At 35.2% G+C, this 26,325-nt stretch overlaps 1 protein-coding gene across 4 annotated transcripts in view; it reads left to right on the top strand.

Moving 5' to 3' along the window:
- NOL4 (nucleolar protein 4) overlaps nt 1-26,325 on the top strand; it is a 455,264-nt gene that overhangs the window by 326,625 nt on the left and 102,314 nt on the right. For 3 of the 4 annotated variants that reach the window (XM_047791744.1, XM_047791747.1, XM_047791745.1), the window contains 2 exons: nt 4,373-4,552; nt 22,672-22,785. In XM_047791744.1, the coding sequence (XP_047647700.1) occupies nt 4,373-4,552; nt 22,672-22,785 (294 nt within the window). Of the gene's footprint in view, nt 1-4,372; nt 4,553-5,286; nt 5,479-22,671; nt 22,786-26,325 lie in introns of all 4 variants that reach the window. The other variant, XM_047791746.1, reaches the window with a different exon arrangement.

Raw genomic sequence — 26,325 nt, 5'->3', positions numbered from 1 at the left:
CCCATAAACCAATACTTGCGTTTTGAGGATAAGCAAGGGCATATCTCCTCTAGGGAAGAAGTTGTGATTCTTTATATCTCTGTATTTTTTAAGATCTAATTTGGATATTTTGGATTTACCCAGGGAATAAGAAAATAATTGTTCCTGAAATGAAGGATTCTTAGGGTATGATCATTCAAAGTTTTTACTGAAGGTGAGAGAGGTTTATGAGGCAATGACTCATATTTTTTGTAGGTTATTAGGAGGCCTATAGTAGTTTTTATTGCTTGATTCTGTATCATCACCCCAATACCCATATTCCCACATTTGTTTAAAAAAAGACTATTTTAGAGGAGTTTTAGATTCCTAGTGAAATTGGGAGGAAGGGGCAAAGCTTTCCTATCTACCCTCTTCCTACTACACATGCATAGTTTCCCCCTTATCAGCATCACTTATCAGAGTAGTGCATGTATTATAATTGATAAACGTATGCTGATGAATTAAAATTACACAAAATCCATAGTTTATATTAAGGTTCACTCATAGTATTGTACACTCCATGGATTTGTGCAACTGTATAATGACTTATATGCATAGATGTAGTATCATATAGAGTATTTTCATTGCCTAAAAATCTTCTGTGCTATAGCAATTTTTCTCTCCTGACCCCCTAAACTCTGGCAAACACTGATCTTTCTACCGTGCAGAGTTTTGCCTTTTCTAGAATGTCACATATTTGAGAACATACAATATGAGAGAGTATTTGAGATCAGTTGGCTTCGTTAACTTAGTAACATCTATTTAAGGTTTCTCTGTGTCTTCCCATGGCTATTGATAGTTCATTTATTTTAGGGTTATATATGATTCCACTATCTGGATGAACCACAGTTTATTTATTTACTCACCTGCTGAAGCATACCTTAGTTGTCTCCAGGTTTTGGCAATTATGAGTAAAGCTGCTAGAAACATCAATGTGCAGGTTTTGTGCAGACAAAATTTTTAACTCCTTGGGTAAATACCAAGGAGCACAACTGCTGGATAATATGAGGAGTATGTTCAGTTTCTGCATAAAACACAAGCTATCTTTGAATATGGTGATATCGTTTTGCATTTCTACCAGCAATGTATGATAGTTTCTGCTGCTCCACATCTTCACCAGCATTTAATGTTAGTGTTTCAGATTTTGACCATTTAATCGTCTGTAGTAGTATCCTATTGTTTTAATTCGTATTTCCCCAAGGACATGGATGATATAGGAACATCTTTTCATATGCCTATTTACCATTTATATATCTTCTAAGGTGAGGTGTCTTTTAAAGTCTCTGGCCCCTGTTTTAACCAGGTTGTTTGTTTTCTTGTTGACTTTTTAGTGTTGTTTGTATATTATGGGTACATGTGTCTTTTTCAAATATTTTCTTCCATTCTGTGGCTTATCTTCACTCCCCTATATTTTTGTAGAAAAAGGACAGCTATAGTCTTAAATGCCAACTTTGTAGAGAAGTTTTCTTAGATGCTGTGAGAGAAAAGTAGAAGGATATGTTTTGATTCCTATTTAACACTAGCTTGAAGGAACGTGCATATTAACACAAAAAGTCGAGAGCAATGGTTAAGTTTAATTCTGTGTCAAATGCCATTGGATATTAAAAGTTCACAGTTCCCCAGTGGTGCAGCAGGTTAAATATCTGGCATTGTCACTGCAGGTGCCTCTGTCTCTGCTGTGGCATGTGTTCGATGCCTGGCCCAGGAACTTCCACATGCCATGGGCGAGCCCCCCTCTACCCCCTGCCAAAAAAAAAAAAAAAAGAGTTTACAGGGAAGGGAAAGACTGAAGTAGACTGAGGTGGAAATGGGAATCTTTGTGGAAATTGAACTTAATCTGATTGGGCTTGAAAGCTGGTTATATCTTCAACAGTGAGTCAAGCAAATAATGACACACCATCTGAGAACAGAATTCAGAGGTACAAAAATTTCAGTTTATATTATAGAAGGAAAAAACACTGATTTTGCTCTAGACTTAGATCCTGAATATTCTCGCGTCCTGTGATAGGTTTTCTTTACCTTGTGTGACTAGGGCTATAAATTCTTCATGGTTCAAAGTAATACTGTTTATAGCAGATGGCTGGCCTATGTGTCTCACCAATCATGTCTAGAAAGAATAAATTAGCCCAGCATATTTGTATTCAGATAAGTGGATTATTATAACATTTTAAAAAATTGTTTAAAAAGCATATATGGTATATTTTTCAAGCCTGTGGAATATTTGCCTGATATTTTATTAGGTAATTCTACTTCGTTAATCATTTCAACTGTAAAAATATACTGATTTTTAAATTGTAACTTCAAGGCCTCTCTAAGGAGATAAAACTCAAAAAGCCCCTGGTGGAGATAAAAATTACCAAACCCTTATCATCCCACTCATCTCATTGTAATGGTTACAGAGTTCTCGCCCCCACCCCCCACTGCATCCCTTGAGCACCCTGGCCTTCTTCTTCCCCCCTACTAGGAAAGGTATGTGGTCCACTCCTCACCCCTATGAGGGCATTATATGTCCTCAACCAACCAGCAAGTGAATCAGAAGACCTCTCTTTCCCCAACCATTTAGCAGGTCAGCAGGTATATTTTAAGACTTCTCCTCTCTCCATGGACTATAAAAGCAGACAAAACCACAGGCTCATGTTAGCTCTCCCTGATTATCAGGAGGTCATCCTGCTGCACTAGCAGTATTTATGTCAATAAACTCTTCTTTCTCACCAATCAATAAATAAATAACTTGAAACTTTGCTTTCAATGTCAGTAATCTATCCTAGTTTTGTTACCGCTCCTCTGATTATACAGTAATAATATACTAGTGCAATCCTGAAAGCATGCAACATGTGTTATCATTGCATAGAGGCATTTTTGAACACTGCTGATTTATTTATTTATTTTATTTTATTTTGCCTTTTAGGGCTGCACCTGTGGCATATGGAGGTTGCCAGGCTAGGGGTCAAATCAGAGCTATAGCTGTCAGCCTACATCACAGCCATAGCAACACCAGATCCTAAACCCACTGAGTGGGGCCAGGGATCATACTGCATCCACATGGAACTAGCCAAGTTCATTATTGCTGCACCATGATGGAAACTCCCTGAACACTGATGATTTAAAATTTCCCATTGTAAAGATCTTTCAAAAGCTTTTATAGATTTGATGGTATATTTGAGGGTAGCTACTGTTGTTTATAGAAATATTATTATCCCTTTGGCCAGAGCCACCCATGTATCCAAGTCAGTGTGTGCAAAAGGGTCATTAATTTGACCTTCTAATGAGTGATTTCTGTACCACTCCAGACTCAATGGTAAATGGCCGAAACTCAGATTTAAGCAAAAATATAAATGAAGTTGAGGGGTTGGGGACTTGCATGTGGCACAGGGAGGATATAGTACCATGAAGCTAAAAGCTCCATGAGTTATTTTAATTTCAGGCGCCATTGAAACTAGATGCTCAGATGTTATCAGAACTGTTTCTATCCTGCTTAGCTCTGCTGGATTCAACTTATTTTAATAACAGGCAAGCTTTCTTCACCTAGAAGTGAAGTTGAGGCACTCATGACTAGGGTAGGTTCGCACCCATAGGATTGGTATTTTCACCTGGTAAAGCAGGGGCTGATCCAGAAAGGAAACAGGTGCTGGGCTAAAAAGAAGAGTTACCACAGCAGGACCCATGGTTGGTCTTGGACATAATTATCAGATCTTGTGACAATTGTCTTGGTTGGCATTTATCTTCTTTTATACATTATGAAGCACTAAGCTTAACAAATGATTAGGAGGAAAACGAGCTCCTTTTTTTCCGAGCCAAAATCAGATGCCATCTTTAGTATCATAGATAAGTTATAAGCTTTTAAAGCATATTGTCCTATAAATAGCAGTCTTAGTTTCAATATTTTGTACAGTCTTGTTGTGCAGTCTTTGTACAATCAATTAAGTATACCTACCCCTTAATTTTCTTATTTGTTTTAAAAATACTAATACAGTTAAACTGACTCAGCTCTGAGGTCATTTCTATTTCAAAGAATATGTGATTCGATGCTTCTTCTGCAAAACTGATTACAAGGTTTTTTTTTTTTTGGAATGTGTACATTGAATGGAAACAGTAATTGCTCTCTAAAAGCTAAATTCAGGAAAATTTTCTACTTGGCAATTGAGCACTTGAAATGACTGGTGTGACGGAGGCAATGAATTCTGAATTGGATTTCATCTCAGTTAATTTTGATTTAAATTAAAAGAGCCACAGCTCAAGAACTGTCACCTCATTTAAGCATGACTTTTGAGACAAGGTGGACAATAAAAATTAAACAAAATGGATAACCCTGTGTAAGACATTTCAAAGCGGTGATTTTCCCCTTTCTTTTCAGTCCCCTGCACATAGCTATTCAAGCTACGACTCGGGCAAAAACGAGAGCATAGACCGGGGTGCTGAGGACCTGTCTCTAAACAGGGGCGACGAGGATGAAGATGACCATGATGACCACGACGACTCAGAGAAAGTTAACGAGACCGACGGCGTGGAGGCTGAGCGGCTGAAAGCTTTTAATGTGAGTCCCACCACCTTGCCCTGGGTGGCTAAATTTTTACCACTTCACTTTCATGTTGTTGCTTGTTGGTAAATGTGGATATTTTAGACACATGTTTGTTTAATTTACAGAAGGATTTAAAAAGTACATGAAACACTCTTTGCCAACCAGACACCAGAATTGCTGTGTTTTGTTTAGAATTTTAAAGCCAAATGTGAGCTGAAAACTGGAGTTGTGTTGTGTGAGTATGCATGTTTACCTAGCGGATGAAGGGGGCCTCAGCTTCTCCCTGGAAGAGTCTGCCCAGCATCCGTTATTTCTTTTGCTTTCCCAGCTTATCTAATTATGCATGACAAAAGAGTCAATTGTCTGTTATCAGAGATTAGTATACTGCACAGGGTAGCAATAGAACAAGTCATATGTTATTATTAATAAAGAAATTTTCTGGGGTGCCTAATTGTCACAGTCTACTGTTATTTCCTGATTTTTTTTCTACGCGATAGTCTATACTTTTCTGTCTGTCTGTCTGTCTGTCTGCCTTTCTCTCTCTCTCTCTTTCTCTCTCTATTTTTTAATCCAACCATTTAGAAAGTCTTTAAAGGGTGTTTGCTTAAAATTTCTGGTTGTCCATTGCAAAGTTCACCGGTGCATAAACCAGAAAAGAGTATTTTCCTATCAGTAATCAAGACAGGAAGCTAGGAACAGCAGAGAGCAGCCCTCCAAACCCTTCTCCTCTGTCTCCCTCTTGCCAACAGATGTTTGTCAGGCTGTTTGTAGATGAAAACTTGGACCGAATGGTCCCAATCTCTAAGCAGCCCAAAGAAAAGATCCAGGCTATCATTGACTCATGCAGGCGACAATTCCCTGAGTATCAAGAGCGTGCCCGAAAACGCATACGTACTTACCTCAAGTCCTGCAGGCGGATGAAAAGAAGTGGTTTTGAGATGGTGAGTTTTGAATTAAAACACAGCCCTAGATTCCATCAAAATTCCACATGTAAACCATGACACTATTATTTTTTTTCATCTTAGTGTCTTTTTAATTTTTTCCATAATGTCAGGTCCAAGGGATTTTTGTTTGCTTGTTTGTTTTTTTTTTTCCTTTTCATCTTCCTGAAGTATTTATCCCCTTTGTTGATTCAATAAGGAATACCTCGTGAGACCAGCACTCACAGGCCTACGTGGTACCATGTCCTAGGAAATGAGGGTCATATGAGTGAACACCAGTGAGAACCAGCATCTCATTCCTGTGTGTTTTCTTTCTGTTACTACTGAAGCAAATCTAAGGTTAATCAAGTCTTGAAGTGAAGCACCACTGGTTGCTTTAGAAGGCATGTGAGAATGGCTTTCTCTGGAACAAAAGGAAATGGATGGATTCATCTAAGTAATACTGTTTTCATGCAGATTAACAAATAGCAGTCCTTGAAAGTAAAGATCAGGGAATGAAAATCTTTATGTGAACAATAGGGCTTTTGTATATTTGGTATATCTGTGTGCTTATGGATGGTTAACATGAGCTTTTATATTCACCTGGGCTTTATAGAAGAATGATATTATGCCAAAGTTTGATTATTTAAGGGTGGAAAGTAGTTAGCAATGTTATTTGAACATTATTCTATCTCACCTTGATTGAATTGTTACATGTAGAAGTAGTTTTTACAATATATTTTTTAATCTCTTTGTATTTTTATGTTTGTGAGTAGATATGTATTAAAAATTTTCTGAAACTGGAGTTCCAGTCCTGGCTGAGTGATTAACGAATCTGACTAGGATCCGTGACGTTGCAGGTTCCATCCCTGGCCTCGCTCAGTGGGTTAAGGATCTGGTGTTGCTGTGAGCTGTGGTGTAGGTCGCAGATGTGGCTCAGATCCCACATTGCTGTGGCTCTGGTGTGGGCCAGCGGCTACTGCTCTGATTAGACCCCTAACCTGGGAACCTCCATATGCCGCGGGTACGACCCTAGAAAAAGACAAAAAAAAAAGAAAAGAAAAAAGAAATTTTCTGAAACTATTTTATTTCTACTTTTGAGAATGTTCCATAAAATCCAAGACTATTAGTGTTATCAGTACCTCTAACTTATTAGGTGTGATGGAATAGGAGTTGATGGAGATATAGGCAAGGTTTTAGAGTATGTCATATGAAAAATCATTTTTCAGACATAACCAAAATGAATGACAAGTAATAAATATTCTATTTTCAGTTTTTCTGCAGTGATGTCTAAAAATATCTTTAGATTTTAAGAAAAATGACAGTTCCTTATAGAGAGGCAGTCTGCCAAGATGATCACTAGCACCAGGCTTGGTCCCCAGAGAGCCTGGTCTGGAGTTCTGGATCCAGCCTTTAGAAACTTGTGTGACCCAGGAAAGTTACTTCAACTTCCTGGGCTCAAGCCTCTCCTTTGGAAATGAAGGCCAGGGATTGAACTTTCATTCTCATGGTTACTAGTTGGATTCATTTCCACTCCGCCACAATGGGAACTCCCTAGATGTTCTTTCCTTAGTACAATGTATCATGTTTTCCATAATATAGTTTTTTTATTTACTAATCTTTCTTGAAGAGAAAAAAATGGCCACGTGGAATTCTTAATTTCTCTAAGGTAAATTTGAGAAAATCACAGGTTTTTTTTTTATTATTATTATTTTTATTATTTGTATTTATTTACCAAATATGGACATCTCTTTGTTGTTAATCTTGTGCTATGCATAGAGAAATGCAAAGTAATTAACTTAATATAAAATCAGGTAGGGTTACACACTTAATCTTGAAGGAGAAAATGCCGTAAATAAATGCTATTGTATTTTTAACAATTTTCATGTATTCATCTATTTTTCATTTATTGAGTATATATATAAAATATGTATGACATCATACAAAGTAGCAATAAATACAAGAGATGTTTGATTTGTTAATTAGGGATATTTAACATGATCCCTCATCATCATGATTCACTGAGGTTACAAGTTGTAGGAAGGGAAGTGCTTAAATAATAATATAATGCCTAATATATATATGATGTTAAATAAAAACATGCATGAAAATTGATATTGTAGTTTAGCTCATTAGAAAAAATACATTACTCACTAATGTACTACTGAAATAAAAATTAAATTTGCCATCTAGTTGACCCTGGGAATTTTATTTTATTTTATGAATCACTTCTCTGTCATGGTGTCTTCAATTTGACACACTCATCTTTATCTAGAACAGGCAGAAAAAGGCATGACTAGGGCAGATAGTAATTACAACTAAATATTGTACATTAATGTTTTTGCCCTCATGATTTTAAATTTTAATGTAAGATAATATCCACAGATTTTTTTATATTGAACCAACATTAAAAAAAATTCTTTTATTGTTTTTGCTGAAGGTAGACATAAAGAAAATATTATTTTTAATATATGATTATTTTTACATGGTATATGACATGTGGAAAGATCTTTTGGACCTTTTGAATAAAATAAGTGAGAAATTACAGATTCTTAATTTGAAATATATGAAGGCTGTATCATTCTGTTATCTTTATATTTATTTAATAAATAAGAGAAAATTCAGGCAAAATGTTAATGGAATATTTATAAAACAACAAAAATGAGAAGTGAAATTGAGAGATATTTTTATCCTGAGAAGTAGGTGACTTTTAATTACATTTTGCAATACATAAGTCAACAAGGCAATGTTAAGAAGTTTTTAATATATTTGTAAAGTAGAATTGGAAAGTGTATGATTATTTGATAGGAAACTGAATTATAAAATGAAAAGTGGACATTCAGCAAGCTTAGTTCATCCAGTCACTTAGAGTTTCTAAGCCAACAACATGAATTATATATTTCCTACTGACTTTGATTAAGAAATTCGAAGAGATATTCCCATAGAAGTGGTTTATCACAGCTTATAGCAGTGGTATAGCTGAGAATCTTAGCATTCCCTCTGACTAATTTTCTGCTCTTGTTAATACAAAATCTATTCATGTTTAATTATTCTACACTATCCCTTAAGAATTTACAACACAAATACATTTTATTGACTTAACTGAATGCTTACAGATACTAGAGTGTGTATTTGTACATTCTTATCTCACTTGAATCATCAAGATCCCGAAGGTCTTAGTAAGCCAGATTTGTATAAGTGGCCAAAATTTCTATGTCATTGCTCCAGTCTCTAAAATAAGTAGGATAAACAAATTGTGATGCTTTTCTATACATTTTCACCATTTCACTGTTCCCTCATCTCAAATCATAAAGCCATCAGTGTTGAATATAAAAATATGTTTTATGAAAACTAAACCTAATAAGTGTGATACGGAGTGCTGTCTTAGTTTTCTGTAGATTTTAATAACCAATGAGTTAAGTAGACATTATAATAATCCTTAGAAAAATATATCAAATAGTTACTGATTGATTCTCTTATGCAGCTTTGACTCTCAAATTACTTTGGCTAATTTCTGAAGAATACTGGTTGATTGTTCCAAAAAAAAAATGTATTTCTCCAAGGTTTCCTTATCTTAAATTCAAGAGCACCTGTAATTTATAAGACCATAAAAGAAAAGCTTTATGAACATGGTGGAGTTGGTCCATACCTGAATATTATCTGTGTTATGTGATATGATTTCTCTTTTAATTTTCTGAGTTTGCATTGTTCAGAGACTCTTTTACCATGCTGAATACCTTTAGATGTATTTTTATAAAAATCAAGTGAAAATATTTAGGGGAGATGGTCTAAGTGACTTTCATTCTGTCTTTCCTCTTTTATCTCATATTTTGCCACTATACCAAGTTTGATCAAGTAGCCTACACATTTGAATTCCATAAGCCCAGCCTCTTAAAAAATTACCTATTTAACTTGTCTCTTAAGATTATGTAATTGACTATCTTTGTTTGAAGAATTAATTCTCATGCTATATTTTGTAAAATTTTTCAAGGGACTTTGTCTACTAGGCTACTTAATGTCCGCTATAAATGTCTCATTTCTAAACCCTCTTTTAGCATGTAATGAAAAAATGTTTTCCTCCTGCAGAAACAGAGTGCTTTTATATTTTCCTATCAACTTAATATGTTCACTTGTGTGACTGTCAGGAAGTTCAGAGCCAAAATCCTTTTAAGGTCCCAGTTACCTTCTTTTTTTTTTTCTTTTTACGGCCATACCTGTAGCATAGGGGTCAATTTGGAGCTGCAGCTGAGGCCTATGTCACAGACACAGCAACGCTGGGATCCTTAACCCACTGAGTGAGGCCAGGAATCGAACTCACATCCCCATGGACACTATGTTGGGTTCTTAGCCTGCTAAGCCACAGTAGGAACTCCCCCAAATTATCGTTTTGTTTAAACTGTTTTACCATACATATTTCCTTAGTGGCTCAGATATCTAAGGGGGAAAGAGATATAAATTTTAAAACAAATGTGTAAATTAACTAATGGGAAAACCAGACTTTCATACCATCTTCTAAGTTCTTTATTCATAGTATTTCTTCTTAGTTACATCCTATAATACCCTTCTCAATAAGTTTGGTATCTGACTTTCTGATTTCACAGTTCTCTTATTAGAAAATAAATATTAAATGATTAGGAAATACTACATCTTTGAGGGAATTTGACTAATCATTCTTTGCCACTATTTGTTTGATGCAGACAAAAGTAGAGAGATCAGAATTCATCTTCAATTCACAGCTTTCCTGATATCTTAGGCATTTTAAAATTTCCACTGACACTTGCTATCCATCCTTTAGCAAATAGAACCATTATATTAAAAATGAATTAAAGTGCTTCTTTAAACTAAAAATTTGATCAGAAACATGCCAAGCCCTTCATACAAAATCTTAATTAAGAACTTTATACCTGTGCAGCCATTATTATTCATAATATTCTTCATGCGTGTGAGCACAACTATCCACATTTTTCTCTTTGTGACCAATTAACGTAATTGATGCTAATTAGCAAACACATTTTGTTTGAATTCCCCACCTGCTATTTGTACCAAATTTTGCCCTCTCTTTTATCGATGTCATCTACTATTCCCCAGGATGCTTTGATACCATCCGCTAAGTTCTTTATTCATCACATTTCTCCTTAATTACCTCCTACAAATACCCTCCTTAATAATTTTTATATCTAATCTTCTGAACCTATTTCTTTCACTTTCTCAGTTTCAGTCATCTGTATCACTTTAGCCATTATTAGCATTAATTCTTTAGTCTTTACTTTCACTCAAACAGCCTGCACAAGCAATATTAAATTTTTCAGTCACCTAAAATTCTTAAAGTTTTCCCTGTTGTCTTTAGAGAGAAACTATCCTGGTCTTATTTGCCCTGGATAAGGCTGCTGCCTCTGCTCCCTTATCACCTCCTTCACAACATTGCTTCATCTACCATCTACCATCCCTAAAGTCGTATTTTCACCTTTTCCTTTTTCAATGAGTCTTCCTTTTTCTTCTCTTCTGCCTTAAAAAGGTCCCCAGGTACCAAGAAATAAATTGAATCTTATACCTTCTCTTCTGTAATCTTTCCTTGAAAACTCAATGAGTCCGTCTTTCTTTGCCAGGTTCCCTGAATGATTATTTTATACTCACAGATCATCCCTGTTATGACCAACTCCCCCCGTGAAGCCCTAAATTCAGGCTCTTGGTCTCACCACTATGTTGAATTAGTTTTTAGGACATTAGTTCTTTGCACCAGTTCCAAAGCTATAAATTATCCCATTTTCTTAAGACTCTTTTTTTCTTTTTCTACTCATGTACCTTTTCTTGATTTGTGGTACTTCTTAAGATTCTGTGCCTGGCCATCTACTGCATATTATCCTACTCATGGCTGCAGAGGTCTGCTCCTGTATACAGTACTCTACCCTCAAAGTAGATCCCTATTGTAGACAAAGCATGTGGTATTTCATCAGCTACATGCTAGACAAATGTATTGTTATATCCTCACTGAATTCTTTGCTTCTCCATCACTTATTCTCTCTAGTAATCTTCCATCTCAGCTACCTCATCACCAGTAAATTCCTCTTTACCTGTTTCCAGGAATAGCACTACCATTGTCATTTACACAAGTGTTCATAACCTTGGAATGATATTTGACTCTATACTTATGGCTTATAGCCTACCACTGGCCAAAGTCTGTTTATTCTTCCTTTGCTGTTTCCCAAATCAGCCCCATAATTTTGAATTTTATCAGCTATTGTTTGAGTTCTAACCTTTCACACCTCACACCTATACTCTTGCACAATCTTTCTTTCTAATTTATTTTTTATTAAACTATAGTTGATTTACAATGTTATGCCAATTTCTGCTAAACAACAAAGTGACCCAGTCATACATATATATATGTATATACACATTCTTTCATCTTCCATCATGGTCATAATCCTTCTAACTCAACTCCCTACCTTCATCTCACACTCTTTCCCTACCCTATCTTCATAAGCAGAGAAGGAATTAGGGTTTGTGCATGAAAATTATAAAATTTGGGATCTTTATTCAAAAGAAAAGTAATATAAAATTATGAGTAAAAAAATCAAGTAGAAAGATAAATATTTACCTATAGTTAGAAAACATATCACATAAAATTTTATTATTTTATTATTATTTTCTGGCCATAGCTGCAGCATGTGGAAATTTACAGGCCAGGGATCAAACCTACACCACAGCAGTGACAATGGCTCATCCTTAACCGCTAGCCCACCAGGAAACTCTACATAAATTTTTTAACACAGAGAAATCTTTTTTTTTTTTCTTTTTAGGGGCACACCCATGGCATATGGAAGTTCCCAGTCTAGGGGTCAAATTGAAGCTACAGCTGCCAGCCTAGACAACGACCATAGCCATGCGGGATCCCCGATCTCCTGAGTGAGGTCAGGGATCAAACCCACATCATCGTGGATAGTAATCAGATTCATTTACACTGCACCACAACTGAAACTACCAAACCCAGAGAAATCTTGAAGATTCAAGTCTTTTGCTTCAGATATATCTTTAGACAATTTTCAGACATACTTACAGATACATACTTCTTGATTTTAACTTGGCTTGCCCTCCCTCCCTAGAATACTCCTACCATCCAGAAACAGCAATAGTACCATCCAGGTGAAGGCCCCTGGGGTCTGAACTTCAGTGGCTTTATGATAGATTCACCTTTGCTCCTGGAGTCGTCTTCCTCCACTCTGGCTTTTATACTGTCAAACTTTTGTCATCTCAGGACAAATTCTAAATTTCTAACTATGGTATGTTGGAGTATGGCCTGTTGAAACTGAGAGACCTAGGTTCAATTCCTGTCCAATTTTATGTGATGTGGCTGAATCTCCATTTTTCTAAAAGAGAGGGCAGTTGGGGTCTTAACATGTAAAAATGAAAATAAAGTGTTTAACATAGAATCTGAACCCCTTTCCCCCATTTCTTATAATGTGCACAGTTATTCAACATTTCATTTGTCACAGGAGACTGCTACTCCTCCCAGTGTAAGTTCTCTTGCTCCACTGGTTTTGTCTGACTCAGTCAGAGTCCATGGGTACCACTCTTTCTATTTAGTAAATGTAGCTTATTTACTAAAATTGAACAGTAGCAGAGTTCCTATCATGGATAAGCAGTAACGATCTTGCCTAATATCCACGAGGATGTGGGTTCAATCTCTGGGCCTCACTCAGTGGGTTAAGGATCCAGCATTGCCATGAACTATGGTTTAGGTTGCAGATGTGGCTCAAATCCCAGGTTGTTGTGGCTGTGGAGTAGGCTGGCAGCTGCAGCTCTGATTAGGCCCCTAGCCTGGGACCTTACATATGGTGCAGATGTGGCCCTAGAAAGACAAAAATAAAATAAAAAATAAAATGAAATAAAATTGAAAAGTAACTAAAATGTAAAGATTGTATCCATCATAGCTTTCAGAGTTACTCACCGATCAGTCTTTTAGTTGAAGCAAAATATTGACCTGAGTCTCATGAAATACCCCTCACACACCCAACTCACTTTCCTTCTACAAATACATACAAATCCTGAGTAAAATACAACAATTTTAAATACCTAGATAAGCTTAAGGAAAAGAAAAGGAAATTCCCAAAACTTGAAATTAATAGAGAACTCACAGCCAGACTTGTAAACTCTTAAGTTGTTGCAAAATTATTATTTTCTGATCGGGTAGGAAGATAGAAAAAAGTGATTTTAGGCCCAAGCAGGTCAGGGCTGGGATCTGAATTCCAACTGAAGTTCTGGAAATTTTAATCTTGTTCTGTGACTAGGCAGGAACATACACAGAAAACTGTATATAAAGCTGGAATGCTGGAAGGACTGTTCCTCTATTAAAGATGAATTAGAAATATCAAATGACATCTTCAGAAAATGAGGAGTTCCCATTGTGGCTCAGTGGTAATGAAACCAACTAGTATGCATGAGGATGCAGGTTCAATCTCTGGCCCCACTCAGTGGGTTAAGGATCCAGTGTTACCGTGACCTTTGGTGTAGGTTGCAGATATGGCTCGGATCTGGCATTGCTCTGGCCGTGACATAGGCCAGCAGCTATAGCTTCAACCTGACCCCTAGCTTGGGAACTTCTATATGCTATGGGTGCTGCCCTAAAAAGAAAAAAGAAAAAAGGAAAAAAAAAAAAAGAAATGGCAGGTATATAAACATTGAAATTAAAACTTTATTGGATGGCAGATAAGTTGCCAAAGAGAAAATCAATAAATTGGAACACGGAATTTTGTAAATTACTCATAGAAAGAAGAAAAAGAAGGGGAAAAATATATATATATAAATAAAAGAAGTTAACTTGGGGAATAGAATAATATAGCTCTAATAGACATTCCAGAGGAGAAATTAGAATAAGGACAAAATTCAAGCAAATGTGGAAGAAGAATTTTTCAGGATTAATTAGACCATTAATACTAAGAATACAGAAAATAGATCAATCCTGAGCTGTGCAAATAAAAACAGTCACACCTATGTATGTCAAGGCAAAACCATAGCAGACCCAAGAAATTCTTAAATGTCACCAGGAAGAAACAGGAAATTATCTAAAACAGATAAACTGACTGAACCCATAATACTTCTCCTCAAAATAGATGTCAGGAGACAATCTTCAAAAATACTTTTAAAAAAAAGTACACATTTTTTATAGAAACTGCTTTTAATCTGTGAATCAGTGTCCAGCCAAACTCAACTTCCAGAGTGAAGAAGAAAGAGAAACTTCAGGCAGCTACTGAAATTACCATTTACAAGCTGTCTCTGGATGAACTAAAATGTACTCTAAGAAAACAGAAACAACTCAGAAGTAGACACTGAAAAATTAGCATCATTGGTGAGCATTTGAAGAAAAGCAGCCTGATTTTTGTCTGTGGATCTTGGTTATTAGGTACATTTTATCAGTTGTTACTTGTGGTCCTTGTATCCCTTATACTTAGGATTCCTCTTGGGAAGAAATGGAAACAAATAGCACTTATACTATGTGAAAAATGAAAACCAGCAGCACTTGAAATAACAAATATGAAAACTCCCGCATCGCATGGTACCTGGTCTCTGAGGCACAGGATAAAATGCAGTCTAATTTAAAATTGCAGTCCACTGCTCTCTTGGCTGGGAAACCCTTGCTGCCTCAATCTGTTGAATTCCTTGGAGGACTGAATCAAATATGTCTTTCTTTACTCCTCACTTCTAGCTAGGAGCAGCCTTAAAATCTCTCTTTCTTCCATGTGCAAATTGTACTTTGTGGTACTTCTGTAGTTTTATTTTATCCTGTCTTATATTGCTGTTATTTATATATGGGCCTTAGCTCCCAAGTAAGAAGTTACGTTCTTTGACTTCCTCTGCTTCTTAACTTGTTCATATTTGTATCATCCACTATGTCTTATAAAGTACAATTAGTTGCTTGTGAAAGTTGCTCAGTCCCTGTTCAATTCAGTTGAATTAAAATTCCTGAATGAAAGATGAGTGAATGAGTGGACATTTACTAATGCTACTTTGTGGTAGAAATTAGTTGGGAAATGAGCTAGTGTTTATTGTGTGCTCTGTCTTTCACAGTATTCTACAATTGGTATTTCAATTTCAAAAACTACTAACAACTGAAAATCTAGCCTAATGTATTTTATGTCTTTAGGGAGTTGGGTTTTTTTTTTTTTTTCCCCCTAAAGAAGGCAGTCTTAGAATGTTTAATTTTTAACTCTCTTTTTAGCTCTTAAAACACTATTTTAAAAAATGTTTTAATCTATTTGGAAATAAGTGTGAATATGTAGTGATATTAATTGTATGAGTGGAATTTGTGTATATTTTTGGTTTCACAAGTAAACTATTTGGAGAAAAGATGCCACGAGCCCCAATAAGCATAAGTACACATAATCACTTATTTTCAGAATTAAAAGATGTTTCCTAGTGGAGATTTAAGTAAGCAGTCAGTTAAAATGAAAACATGTCATTTTAGTTGAAAATTTAGTTTATCTTGTCTTGGTCAGATGTATTGTTATATGACATTAGCTAAACTGGGCTTTAGTGTTAACTATAAGACTTAACAATTCGCCACATACTTTGAAACATCATTCTTAAAGGAAAATAACGTTCTGAAATTAAGGGCAAAGCATAGACTATTAATTCATAATGAAATACTCATAATCAAAGCCTGGATGAAAGTTAATTAGCATTTTTGTTTAAAATATGTTTTTAAACTCCTTTCAAATTAGTCAAGAGATTTTTTTTTTTTTCTCAAGAAACTGGAAAGTCCAGGGATTCCCACATAGCTGGATCTATGGGCTTAAATGTCAGGGTTTTGCCACTGTCCCAGTGCTTCTCTTGTGTATTGGTTCACCTCTCAGACAGAGTCTTGCTACCCGTTGCCATCAGCAGCTAGAAGCATCTGTTCTTAAAATTCCCACTCCAAGAGCAGTCTTCCAGCTCCAGGTCTCCATTTCCATGAAGGTCTTGGATTGGCCTTATCTGGATCAAATGTCCAACTCTTGAATGAGTCACTGGGAACTAAGAGATGGGCTCCCATGATTGTCCAAGACTAAGGTATGTGGCCAAAGCCAGGTCAATAAGGGACTTTGTTTATCACACCCACCAAAACTATATAGGGTAGGGTCAAGGCAGACCCTAATATTTTAGTCCACATCTTCATCTTTACCTAAAATTTTGGATCATACATGGTCCATAATTCTGAACTTTTCTGATAAATTGCATATTATGTTTAATGCTCAACACTCACATTGGGGTTTGGAGAAACATCCCATGCACAAATATATTTGTCTTTATGCCACAAAAAATATGAGTGTTCACAGAGAGAAGAAAAAATAAAGATTATAAACATTCTCATATCGGTTTCTTCTGCCAAATGAGTTTGGCTTAAGTTTTTGTAATATTTCAACTTTATACAATCTTTGGATCTCAGAATTGCTGATAAAAGGCTATGAGTCTCTAACACTCTTTATTGCATGTACACTATACCTTGTGTGCTAGGCATTGTACTAACTTGTAAAGTAAACTCTATGATAACAGAGATAGTATTGATTTTGTTTTATCTCCAAATCTTTGGACTTGGCACAGTTCCTGACATATTAAAAGTGCTCATTAAGTATATTTGTTGAATAGACTAGTGAAGATATCAGTGACTTTATGTACCTCACTTCACGGAATTCTAACAACTACCCCATGATAGATTATTTTTCCTCTTCATAACTTACTCACTGAGCCTCACTTTTGCCATTCATAAAAGTAGAAATAGTGACACTTGGCAGAACGAGTGAGGCTTGGAGAAATTAAATAGCAAAATCAATAAGGCAGATTGTAAGAAGATGATTTCACAATAATATCCAGGTCTGTCTGACTTAGTTGTTAAATAGTTACTTCATTCTACTGATGTCTACAAAGGAAGCTACCTGGTCAGTAGAAGAAATCTCTTGGGAACTGTAACTTTTTGCACTGTAACAATGTGTTTAAGGAGGAGTATACTATTTGGAGGGTGATAGAATGAATATACATATCATCTAAGCTGCAAAATTCTAAATTATGTATTTTATAAAGTAACAAGATAGGAGAAATCTTCTTAATTAAGAACCCTACTTAAACTCTGATTACTGAATTACTGCTTTAATTATTTTGAAAAAGCGCATTCTACTTAAAATCTGAGGTGGATGTCGCAGTTGTTCTCAATCTGGTTTGTCAAATACTTGATTAAACTCTACTTAAACACCAAGAGTCTAGAGCATTGACACATTAACCCAGGAAGAGAAGCTTACATTCTTGATTTATTTTTACTTTTTTACACTATAAAAAAAATCCTACAGCATCTTAAATGTATAGTAAAAGTTCAAAGGACTCTAATGTTTAGTTTTAAGATAAAAAATGGAATAATTTGTTGGTGTGGTGGTAGATTTTACGTGCATGTGTAAGGAAAGATACATTTACATTGTGCCAACAACTATCAAATCTTAAGTCCCCAATTAAAATGTGACTTTTTAAACTCCAGAAGCTCCCTGTGACTGTTTAGCCATCTGTTTAATGAAACAACCACCACTGATTTGGGCATAGATAATTATTACAATAGGAACAGTGCTGGAGAAAGATCAGCTCATCCCAGTGGAAGATGACAGCTAATTATGAAGAGATAATTAATGAAGCCTAGTTAGCATGATCTCACATCCAAGAAAGAACTAGATAACAAATCTCAATCTATGTATAGATCATGTAGAATCTATGATTATATACATTTTTGAATCATTATTTTTAGATCTTCTAGGATATATATTATACAGATTTACTGAGCTCTATTCAACCAGAAGGATAAGTTTTGTTTTCCATGAATTATTGAATTTTTTGCATTTGATTTTTGGTTGAAATATTATCTCAAGTTATTATGATGGAAGCTTTTGTGTTTTATGGCCACTCTTACTTGTGTAAGAGGGACCCTTCAGCATTTATTCCTGGTGGAATCTGTGATTACAGCCCTTAACACACAGCTAGAAAGGCATTATATTGGTGACTTTAGAATGAGATCTCCACTCATAAGTGTAATAAAGGAAAGAAGAGTTCCCGTGAAGACAGATTGGAGAACTCAGACTAAATAATAGTTTTAAATGTCTCTGTGATCAAATAGTTTTTATAAGGAGCAAAATTAATTAATTTCCTTCTCACGCTCTTGGTCTATGTACTTTTGAGCTGTGAAGTAGATAATGGCCAAATTATGGAGGAAGAATAAGCAAAAGAGTTTCATATTTAGTATTTTATAACCAGGCATAGCATCATTGAGCAGCCCCATGTGTATTGAGGAGCATTGGCATTTATTACTGGCTTATCAGTATTAGAATCAAGGGGATTTTTACCAGGATTGCTTCACAGGAGAGAAGGAACTCTGCCTGGCTTCTCATTCTCATTTTGGGCATGAAACTAAGCTTTATTATGTTTCATGTACAGTAATTTCTTGGCACTTTTGGTTGTATAACCTTGAATTTAGATTGCATCGGTTTAGAACATGTGATGGAATTTAGATAAGTTCTGTTTTATCATGCTATTAAAGAAGGAAGGTTTTAAGAATTAGTAGGAAAATAGACTAGGAAGATTTTGATCACTTTAAGAGAAGGGTTTTAGGGAGATCCCAATACATTCTTTGCTTAAATTCAAGATGGTGTTAGCTGTAAATGGACCCCTCTGGAGGAATGTGTAGCATTTAAAAACTCTAGCCAATTTTAAAAATAAGTAAAAAACAAAAACAAAAACAAAAAACTGTAGCTTTATTTAAACTCACCAAGGCCTTGGTTGTGAAATGAGAATAAACTTTACTGGGAGTTTTTATTCCCAGTTTATCATCAGACTTAAATATGAATTCAGGTGTTTCCAACATCATAGCTTTGTGATTGTGGACAAGTTATACAGGACTTAATTTGATTTTCTTTAAAATATAAGTGATGTAAGTACTTTTCTCAAGTTTTGTTTGGAAGATAATTAATCTAAGACTTTTGTATTCATGTCTATACATCTAAGCATTCTAATGAATTAGGTATCATTAATATTTACCTTAAAATTAGCTTAGAATGAACAATACTGGGTTTCCCCTTGAAGGTATATATTTCATTATGTATTAAAGATAATCATAAATGCTTTGAAAAACACATATATATTGATTTAACTATAATATAGATTTTATTCATTCATTCTGCCCTATGAACTCGAATCAGATATTTTGACTGTAATACAGACAAATAAAGGGCTATCTTTGGTCTGCTTATTTTTCAGTTGAGCCAGCAGTTTGTATGTAAGAATTTTTTTCCTAAAATATTTTATATTATTAATAATAAATTATTTGAAAGTACTAAGTATGCAACATAATTAGGAGAGTGGAAGAAGTGAGAATTGGAAGCCATGAAACCTGGCTTCTCTGTCTAGCTCAGTTTGTCCTTAGGCAAAAAAGTTTCTTCAAACTCATAGAGAAGAATTTTGTACTGAATGATTTCTGTGGCCATTTACAGTTATCAGATTATGATTCTACAATAAACTCAGACCAACTCTTCTTTCAAAATTATGCTGTTTTAACTTCTGGTCATATCTAAGCATATATCTTTGAAACTACTCATTTTCCTCACTTGAAAGAGCTTTATCTTGAAGTTAATTTTTTTCCCCAAATCTTGAAATAATTAGGTTATCCAATGACCTTAAAAAATATTTTAGCTCCACTCAGCCAAGATATTATTCAAGTTTCTGAGACTACAAATTCAACGTATCTGGGAAAGGCACAAATCTTTCATTTTCTCCAAAAAGGAAAATCTATACATTATTAGGCACAAGCATATACTGTTCTAGTAAAGTCATTTCCCACTTTGTTTTTAAATATTAAAGAGTTTGAAAGGAAATGCTACCAACCTATTTTTATTTTATTTTATTTTATTTTTTAAATTATTTCCCCAATACAATTTTTTTTTCCTACTGTACAGAATGGTGACTCAGTTCAACCTATTTTAGTTAAAGAGATATTTTACCTGGTGTTCTCTTTTGTTCAGTAAACTTTTAGGCATTTAAGGAATGTATGTGTTTATTACTACAATTTAATCAGATTATTAATGCTGATTATATAGCATTATATATTCCTGATTCTGATTAGAGATACCAGATAGATAAATCAAAGGGAATGAAGAACAGAAATAGGTCTCTGGATTTCATGTGTCTATCAATAACTAGATCAAGAAAATGGAGGCTGCTAATATTTTACTTGGCTTCTGTTAATTCAGTCCCTAGAACCAGATGGAGTGTCTAATGATGTAATTTATAAAGATGTGAACTCTCACTTCTATGTGAATAATGCTAGCTACCATCAAATAGATGATTTTTATTTTTTCACAATGAGTGTTCTTATTCCCATTTTTCCTCTAACACTTTAATTCCAAACATAATTCAACTGAGAAGGACAACATTATACTTCCAATTCCCATGGGGGTTGGATTATAAATTTGAGCCATGCTATGACCATCTTTTAATGAAACACTGTTTTTTGCAGCTTACTGTATTTCAGTTCTGAGTGAGAATATCTTATCCATACTCAGTCAGATACAGAATTAAATGAAGCAACCTGAGTTTTGAAATTGTATATATATATATATCTTTATGATTTTTTTTTTTGTTTTTTGTTGTTTTTTTTTTTTAATGTTCACCCCATTCAACCCACCTCTTTCCCAGCACACTGTTCTGGCTTTGTAATTTCCTTCTTAAAATTTTTCCGGCTATCTCAGGAGCCTCTTTCTTTTCTTTCTTTGACCAAAAGTAGCATTCTAAAACATCCCAATGCTTGACTGTCAAAGTGTCCATCACCTCAAAGGGTTAGCAGGTGGAGACTGTACCCTATACCTTTACTACCTTTTTGCCTCCAGAGGCTGCTTTGGAAGTGGAAGCATGGGAGCATAGGCTGCAGAAATTGCTTCCTAGTTAAATAAAGTCAAAGCCTGGTCTCTTTCTGCACTAAACAAATTCCACTGAGGAGCTTATATTAAAACACTGTGGTCTGAATTTAGCTGTTTTAGAATATCGTTGGAGCTGGAAATGCTGTGGTTCAGTTTGCTAAAACACATCATACATCCCAGGGTTAGCAAAATGACTCAAGTCCAATAAACACATACTCACGTTCGTTTAAAAAATAATTAAAAGATCTCTATTCATTTGGAGGCCTCTAATAAACATGTATGGCATCCATACACATTTTGGACTGAGGCTTTGAAAACTCTAAGATGGCATGCCATTATATGTGATAGATTCCTAAAAGGCCTTTATTATGTAATTTCATATGTTGTTATCTGGTTTAATTTTTATGTTATTTCTTATCTATCATTTGCTTATCTTAATTAAAAAAGCTGTTCAGTATCATTAAGTACTTTATCTTCCAGTTTGATGATTTTGCATATAATTATGGGGAAAAATGGAAGACTTTTCTGATTATCACAAATGATATGGAGAATCACAAACAATTTGTAGTTAATTAGGAGCTGAGTTGGGGGGTTAATGAATTTCTATGTGGGCTACATAGAAGATGGATTTCCAACATGTACCTCTTAGATTAACAATATTAACACATATTTTGTAAATAAAACAAAGCATGTAAGAACACACAGACATCTCACATCTAGAACACTGAATTTTTCTTATAGCATAATTGTTCTAAGCCTGACTTTTTAGTTTGTTCTCAAGCAAAAGTAAGGTTTTAAAAAAAGATTTTACTCACATCAATTGTGTCACAACTTAGACTGTAAATATTCATAATACTTCATATTAATATTGCTTGACATAGTCTGAGTGTCTGTCAGTTTTCCAACTGTTTCAGCCCTGTCACTTGCTTTTGTTTTGTTTCGTTGTGCGTTGTCATGTGTTCTAAGAGAATTAAAAGACTTGTTTTACTTACAAAACCCAGTCAGCAATTTTGCCACTGCCTGTTCAAACTCCAGCTTAATGGCCCAGACTAAACACTTGTGACAAAAGAACTACAGGAATGAACAAGGAATCTGTGTAGGAACTATAGCTTTAACCTCTAACTAGCTTTCATTATTCATCTTTGCAATTTCCATTTCCTCTTTCTATGGCAATCAGTTCAGTTGAAATTAAATGGATACTCTTGTACATCCTAGGAGATCTTCTGAGAATAGCATTGATCTGTTAATGATACTGTTAATAATCTTTCATGTTTTTTTCTCTCTCTTTTTTTTTTAGTCTCGACCTATTCCTTCCCATCTTACTTCAGCAGTTGCAGAGAGTATCTTGGCTTCCGCCTGTGAGAGTGAGAGTAGAAATGCCGCCAAGAGGATGCGTCTGGATAGACAGCAGGTACTGAGGCATCTTGGGGTCCCCAAGATCATAGCATGTATGGTTAAGTTAATCTCCTTTATGGAAAAGAGCAAATTCTCCAGAATGGATTTGAAGTCCACAAAGATATCATTTTTTTTTTTGTCTTTGTGATGTGAATTTAAACTTGAAAATGAATGGCCATGAGATCAGTGGGAATTCAATGACAAAAATTTTCTGAGATGAAAGATGTGCAATTGTAAAATTAATGAGTTATAATTCTGTGTAGTACCCAATCTCAAGGCTCATGACTTATTTAAATAAGAGGCTCTAACTGATCATTTATAATAGTTTCGTAAATTTGCCTGAGCCTTATGATAGTGACTTGATTGTGGGTTTTTTTTGAATGAAAGTGAACCTCTCTGATTTCCTCTGGTCCACTGCCGAATGTCAATAGATTATGAAGGGAATGTGGAAAACTCAGCATAACTTTGAAAACCAGAAAGCTGTAAAATAGGGATATAAAACAGTGGGAATCTATGTCCTGGGCTTATTTTTTCATTAATAAATCAGTTACTATATAGCCATTAAGTACCATCTTTTTACACATCTTTTCTAAGGCCATATATCCATGTCATGTAGATGTATGTATTTTTTGGTGCATTGTTCACTGATGTTTCACCCAGTTGTTCTCATGGTTTATCTGCATCTATCTGTCTCCCCTTCTCATGTCTGGAATGTCTTCCTCTGTTTCCTTTTTCTCTTGAGCCCTCTCTCTTGATATCCATAATAAGGAACTAAAGTGTAACATCTAATTTTAAGTACTGTACGTAGAGTATGCTGTATTCTGACTTTTAAGTTATTTTTACAACAAATGATATGGGTGCTTCATATTTCTCATTGAGTGAGGAGACTAAATTATCAGCCCAGTTCGGTTTTTCCTGTGAGCCACTGCACTTCAAAGAAAATGGAATAAAAATTTTTTTCCACTCCAGGCTTAGCATATTTTAAAATGTTTTAGAATGGCTTTATTTTTAACAGTATGTGTTTATATTTAAAATAGCATGCACCAATAATTCTGAATAGTGCAAAAGTTGAAGTCTTTAGTTACATAAAAAGTATGATATTAGGTTCAGTTAACATAGATTTGAAATTTCTAATTTTGAATTTGTTAATCATTCTTTGCCAAACATATTTATTCACATATATATGTCCTCGGTTGAGAGTTTATCATTATTATATCTCTAAAATTTTTCTTGCTTAAATAAGTTATTGCTCAATGTATGATACCACCTAGCACAGTGATTAAGACTGCACATTCTGGCGTTAAATACAACTGATTTTGATTCTCAGCTCTACCCTTACTGTGACCTTTAGCAAACTATTCTAGTACTCTGTGCCTCAGTTTGCTCATATGTAAAATAACAACAATAACTCTACTCATCTTACAGGGGATGTGTGAGACCCCTAAATGATAGATTTATGTTAGGTACTTAGCAATTTGCCTGACATGTGGTAAGCATAAAAAAATTCTAGAAAAGCCACTCTTATTAGTGCTCTAACTTTTCTGTCATTGCATTGGTATCAGTAAAACTATAAAGAAGCCTTAATTGTACTGTCTCAGATACAGGAGTTTTAAAGTCAGACTAAGTCCATTAGAGAAAAGATCAGTATTCTAGAAATGGAAATGGTGGAATTCTAGGGTTGAAACCAATGGTTCTTGACCCTACTCCACATATAAACTGTTTTATTTTTCCGTGTCCTCATGCATAGTGGTCATGTATTATTACAGGGCTCTGTCACCTGGGGATGGGGGATATCTAATATCATCCCACATTGGAATGTTCTTTCTAGGCCCTAAAATGCTTCACAGGGGTTAAGAACTTATAGAAGATATGGAAGAAATGATAGAAAACACATCTGTGATTTATTGGAAACCTGATAGGCACTTGGCAATTTTTTCTATAATGAAGTCTTCTCAACAACCTCATAAGGGCAGGTATCATTAGTCTCATTTATATATAAGGAAAACTGAGGCTCAGACAAGAGGGATGGTTTGTACAAGGTCTCTGGGCTTCACGGGCAAGTCAGGGTATATGTTTATATTACACGAGGCTGACACTGGTGATCCCACCATGATCCTTTTCATGAATTATGTTCCCTGAGAGAAAATCCCTGTTCAGGAGGGACCTCCTTAGACAAATAATTGGCTCCTCTTCTCACAATGTTTTTGACAGTGCTGTTTTCTGTTGGAAGACTCTTCTGCTTGGTTCACAGAGATTCTTGCACTCTTCCACAACTAGCAAACCAGGTTTCCCCAGTAAGCAACTCCTCCCAAGCAGGTCATTTTTATCTCGATTTGGGCTTAAAAAAGATTACAAACCCCCCAAAGTTCTTCCCTTCGTCTTGGGAATGGGTTGTGTACTGTGAACACCAGTGTAGTGTCTGTTTAGTATTTTTGAATATATCAAACCTAGACATTGAAAAATATCTAAACTGTTTCTTCTTACTATGAATTCTATAGATTTCACTTGGTGTATAGCACAAAGGCTTCTACCAAGTGATTTTGCACTTTTCACCAAAGCCTCGAGATGGGGGGGGCGGTTCTCCTAATTGAATCTAAACACTCTTTGCCTAAGTGGAGAGAACCAGAGTTCTTCTGGGTGCTGGCAATGTCATCATCCTTTTCCTGGCATATTCTTAAGCCGGCTCATAATTCTCAGAATCTTCCAGTGACTCAAAAAGTTTTCATTGTGCCCCTGCCTTTGTGTGGGTGCATGAAAGTTCAAAAACTGGACAATGAAAATCTAGATTCTGTTCAGCCACATGTCTGGCTACTTGCTGCTCCTGGTTCGCTGCGTGGAGCATGGTAATTATATGTGTCCTTCAGAGTTTGTGAAACTTGATGAATTAATTGGGTTTTATAAAGGTCTTTGAGCTATGAACATGAAAGGTATTATGGATGTGTTAAATACTCTATTTCATATATCCACCTGCACCAGGATCCAGATGAGGCAGCCTCAGCCCTGAAGCAAGCCAGTGGCAAGGGCAGGAGTCTACTGCCTCATCAGGAATCAGAGGGCACAGAGCTGAGTTCAATCCCCAATGCATTTTAGAATATATTCAGCATTTCTTTTCTTTTAACATGAGAATCTGGAATTTTTATACTACCTCAGAGATTCTTTCTCACTTTGGCAATTCAAAGAGGTGGGCAAAGTCAGACTTCACATTCATAATTCTGTGATTCAGTTCATATTCAAAGATTGTCTTTTTCTCCATCTTTATTGTTTAGATATTATTTCATTACTATTTCCTTAAAAACAAATAAATCTCATTATTTTGAGTTACTATTCATCTCACCAGAGACAGAGGCAGAAAGTGAAAGAGATTAGACTAGCACTTGCTGGTGATTTATCTTCCACAGGTAAGTATTTGTTGCTTTTTTTGAGGAAAGGCATGTATTGTATTCCTAGGATTTTTGAAGTTTCTGATTAATGTTAGGGTTCCTTTGGGTTCTTTTCTCTATTCAGTTCTTCAAGTTAAATTAGCTTGTAGTGTTATGGAAAGGGTCACATAAAACCA

This window comes from Phacochoerus africanus, chromosome 8 (genome assembly GCF_016906955.1).
Source record: "Phacochoerus africanus isolate WHEZ1 chromosome 8, ROS_Pafr_v1, whole genome shotgun sequence".
NCBI classification, from domain to species: domain Eukaryota; kingdom Metazoa; phylum Chordata; class Mammalia; order Artiodactyla; family Suidae; genus Phacochoerus; species Phacochoerus africanus.
Note: the sequence above shows the minus strand (reverse complement) of the source record. Positions and strands in the feature narration are given on the sequence as shown.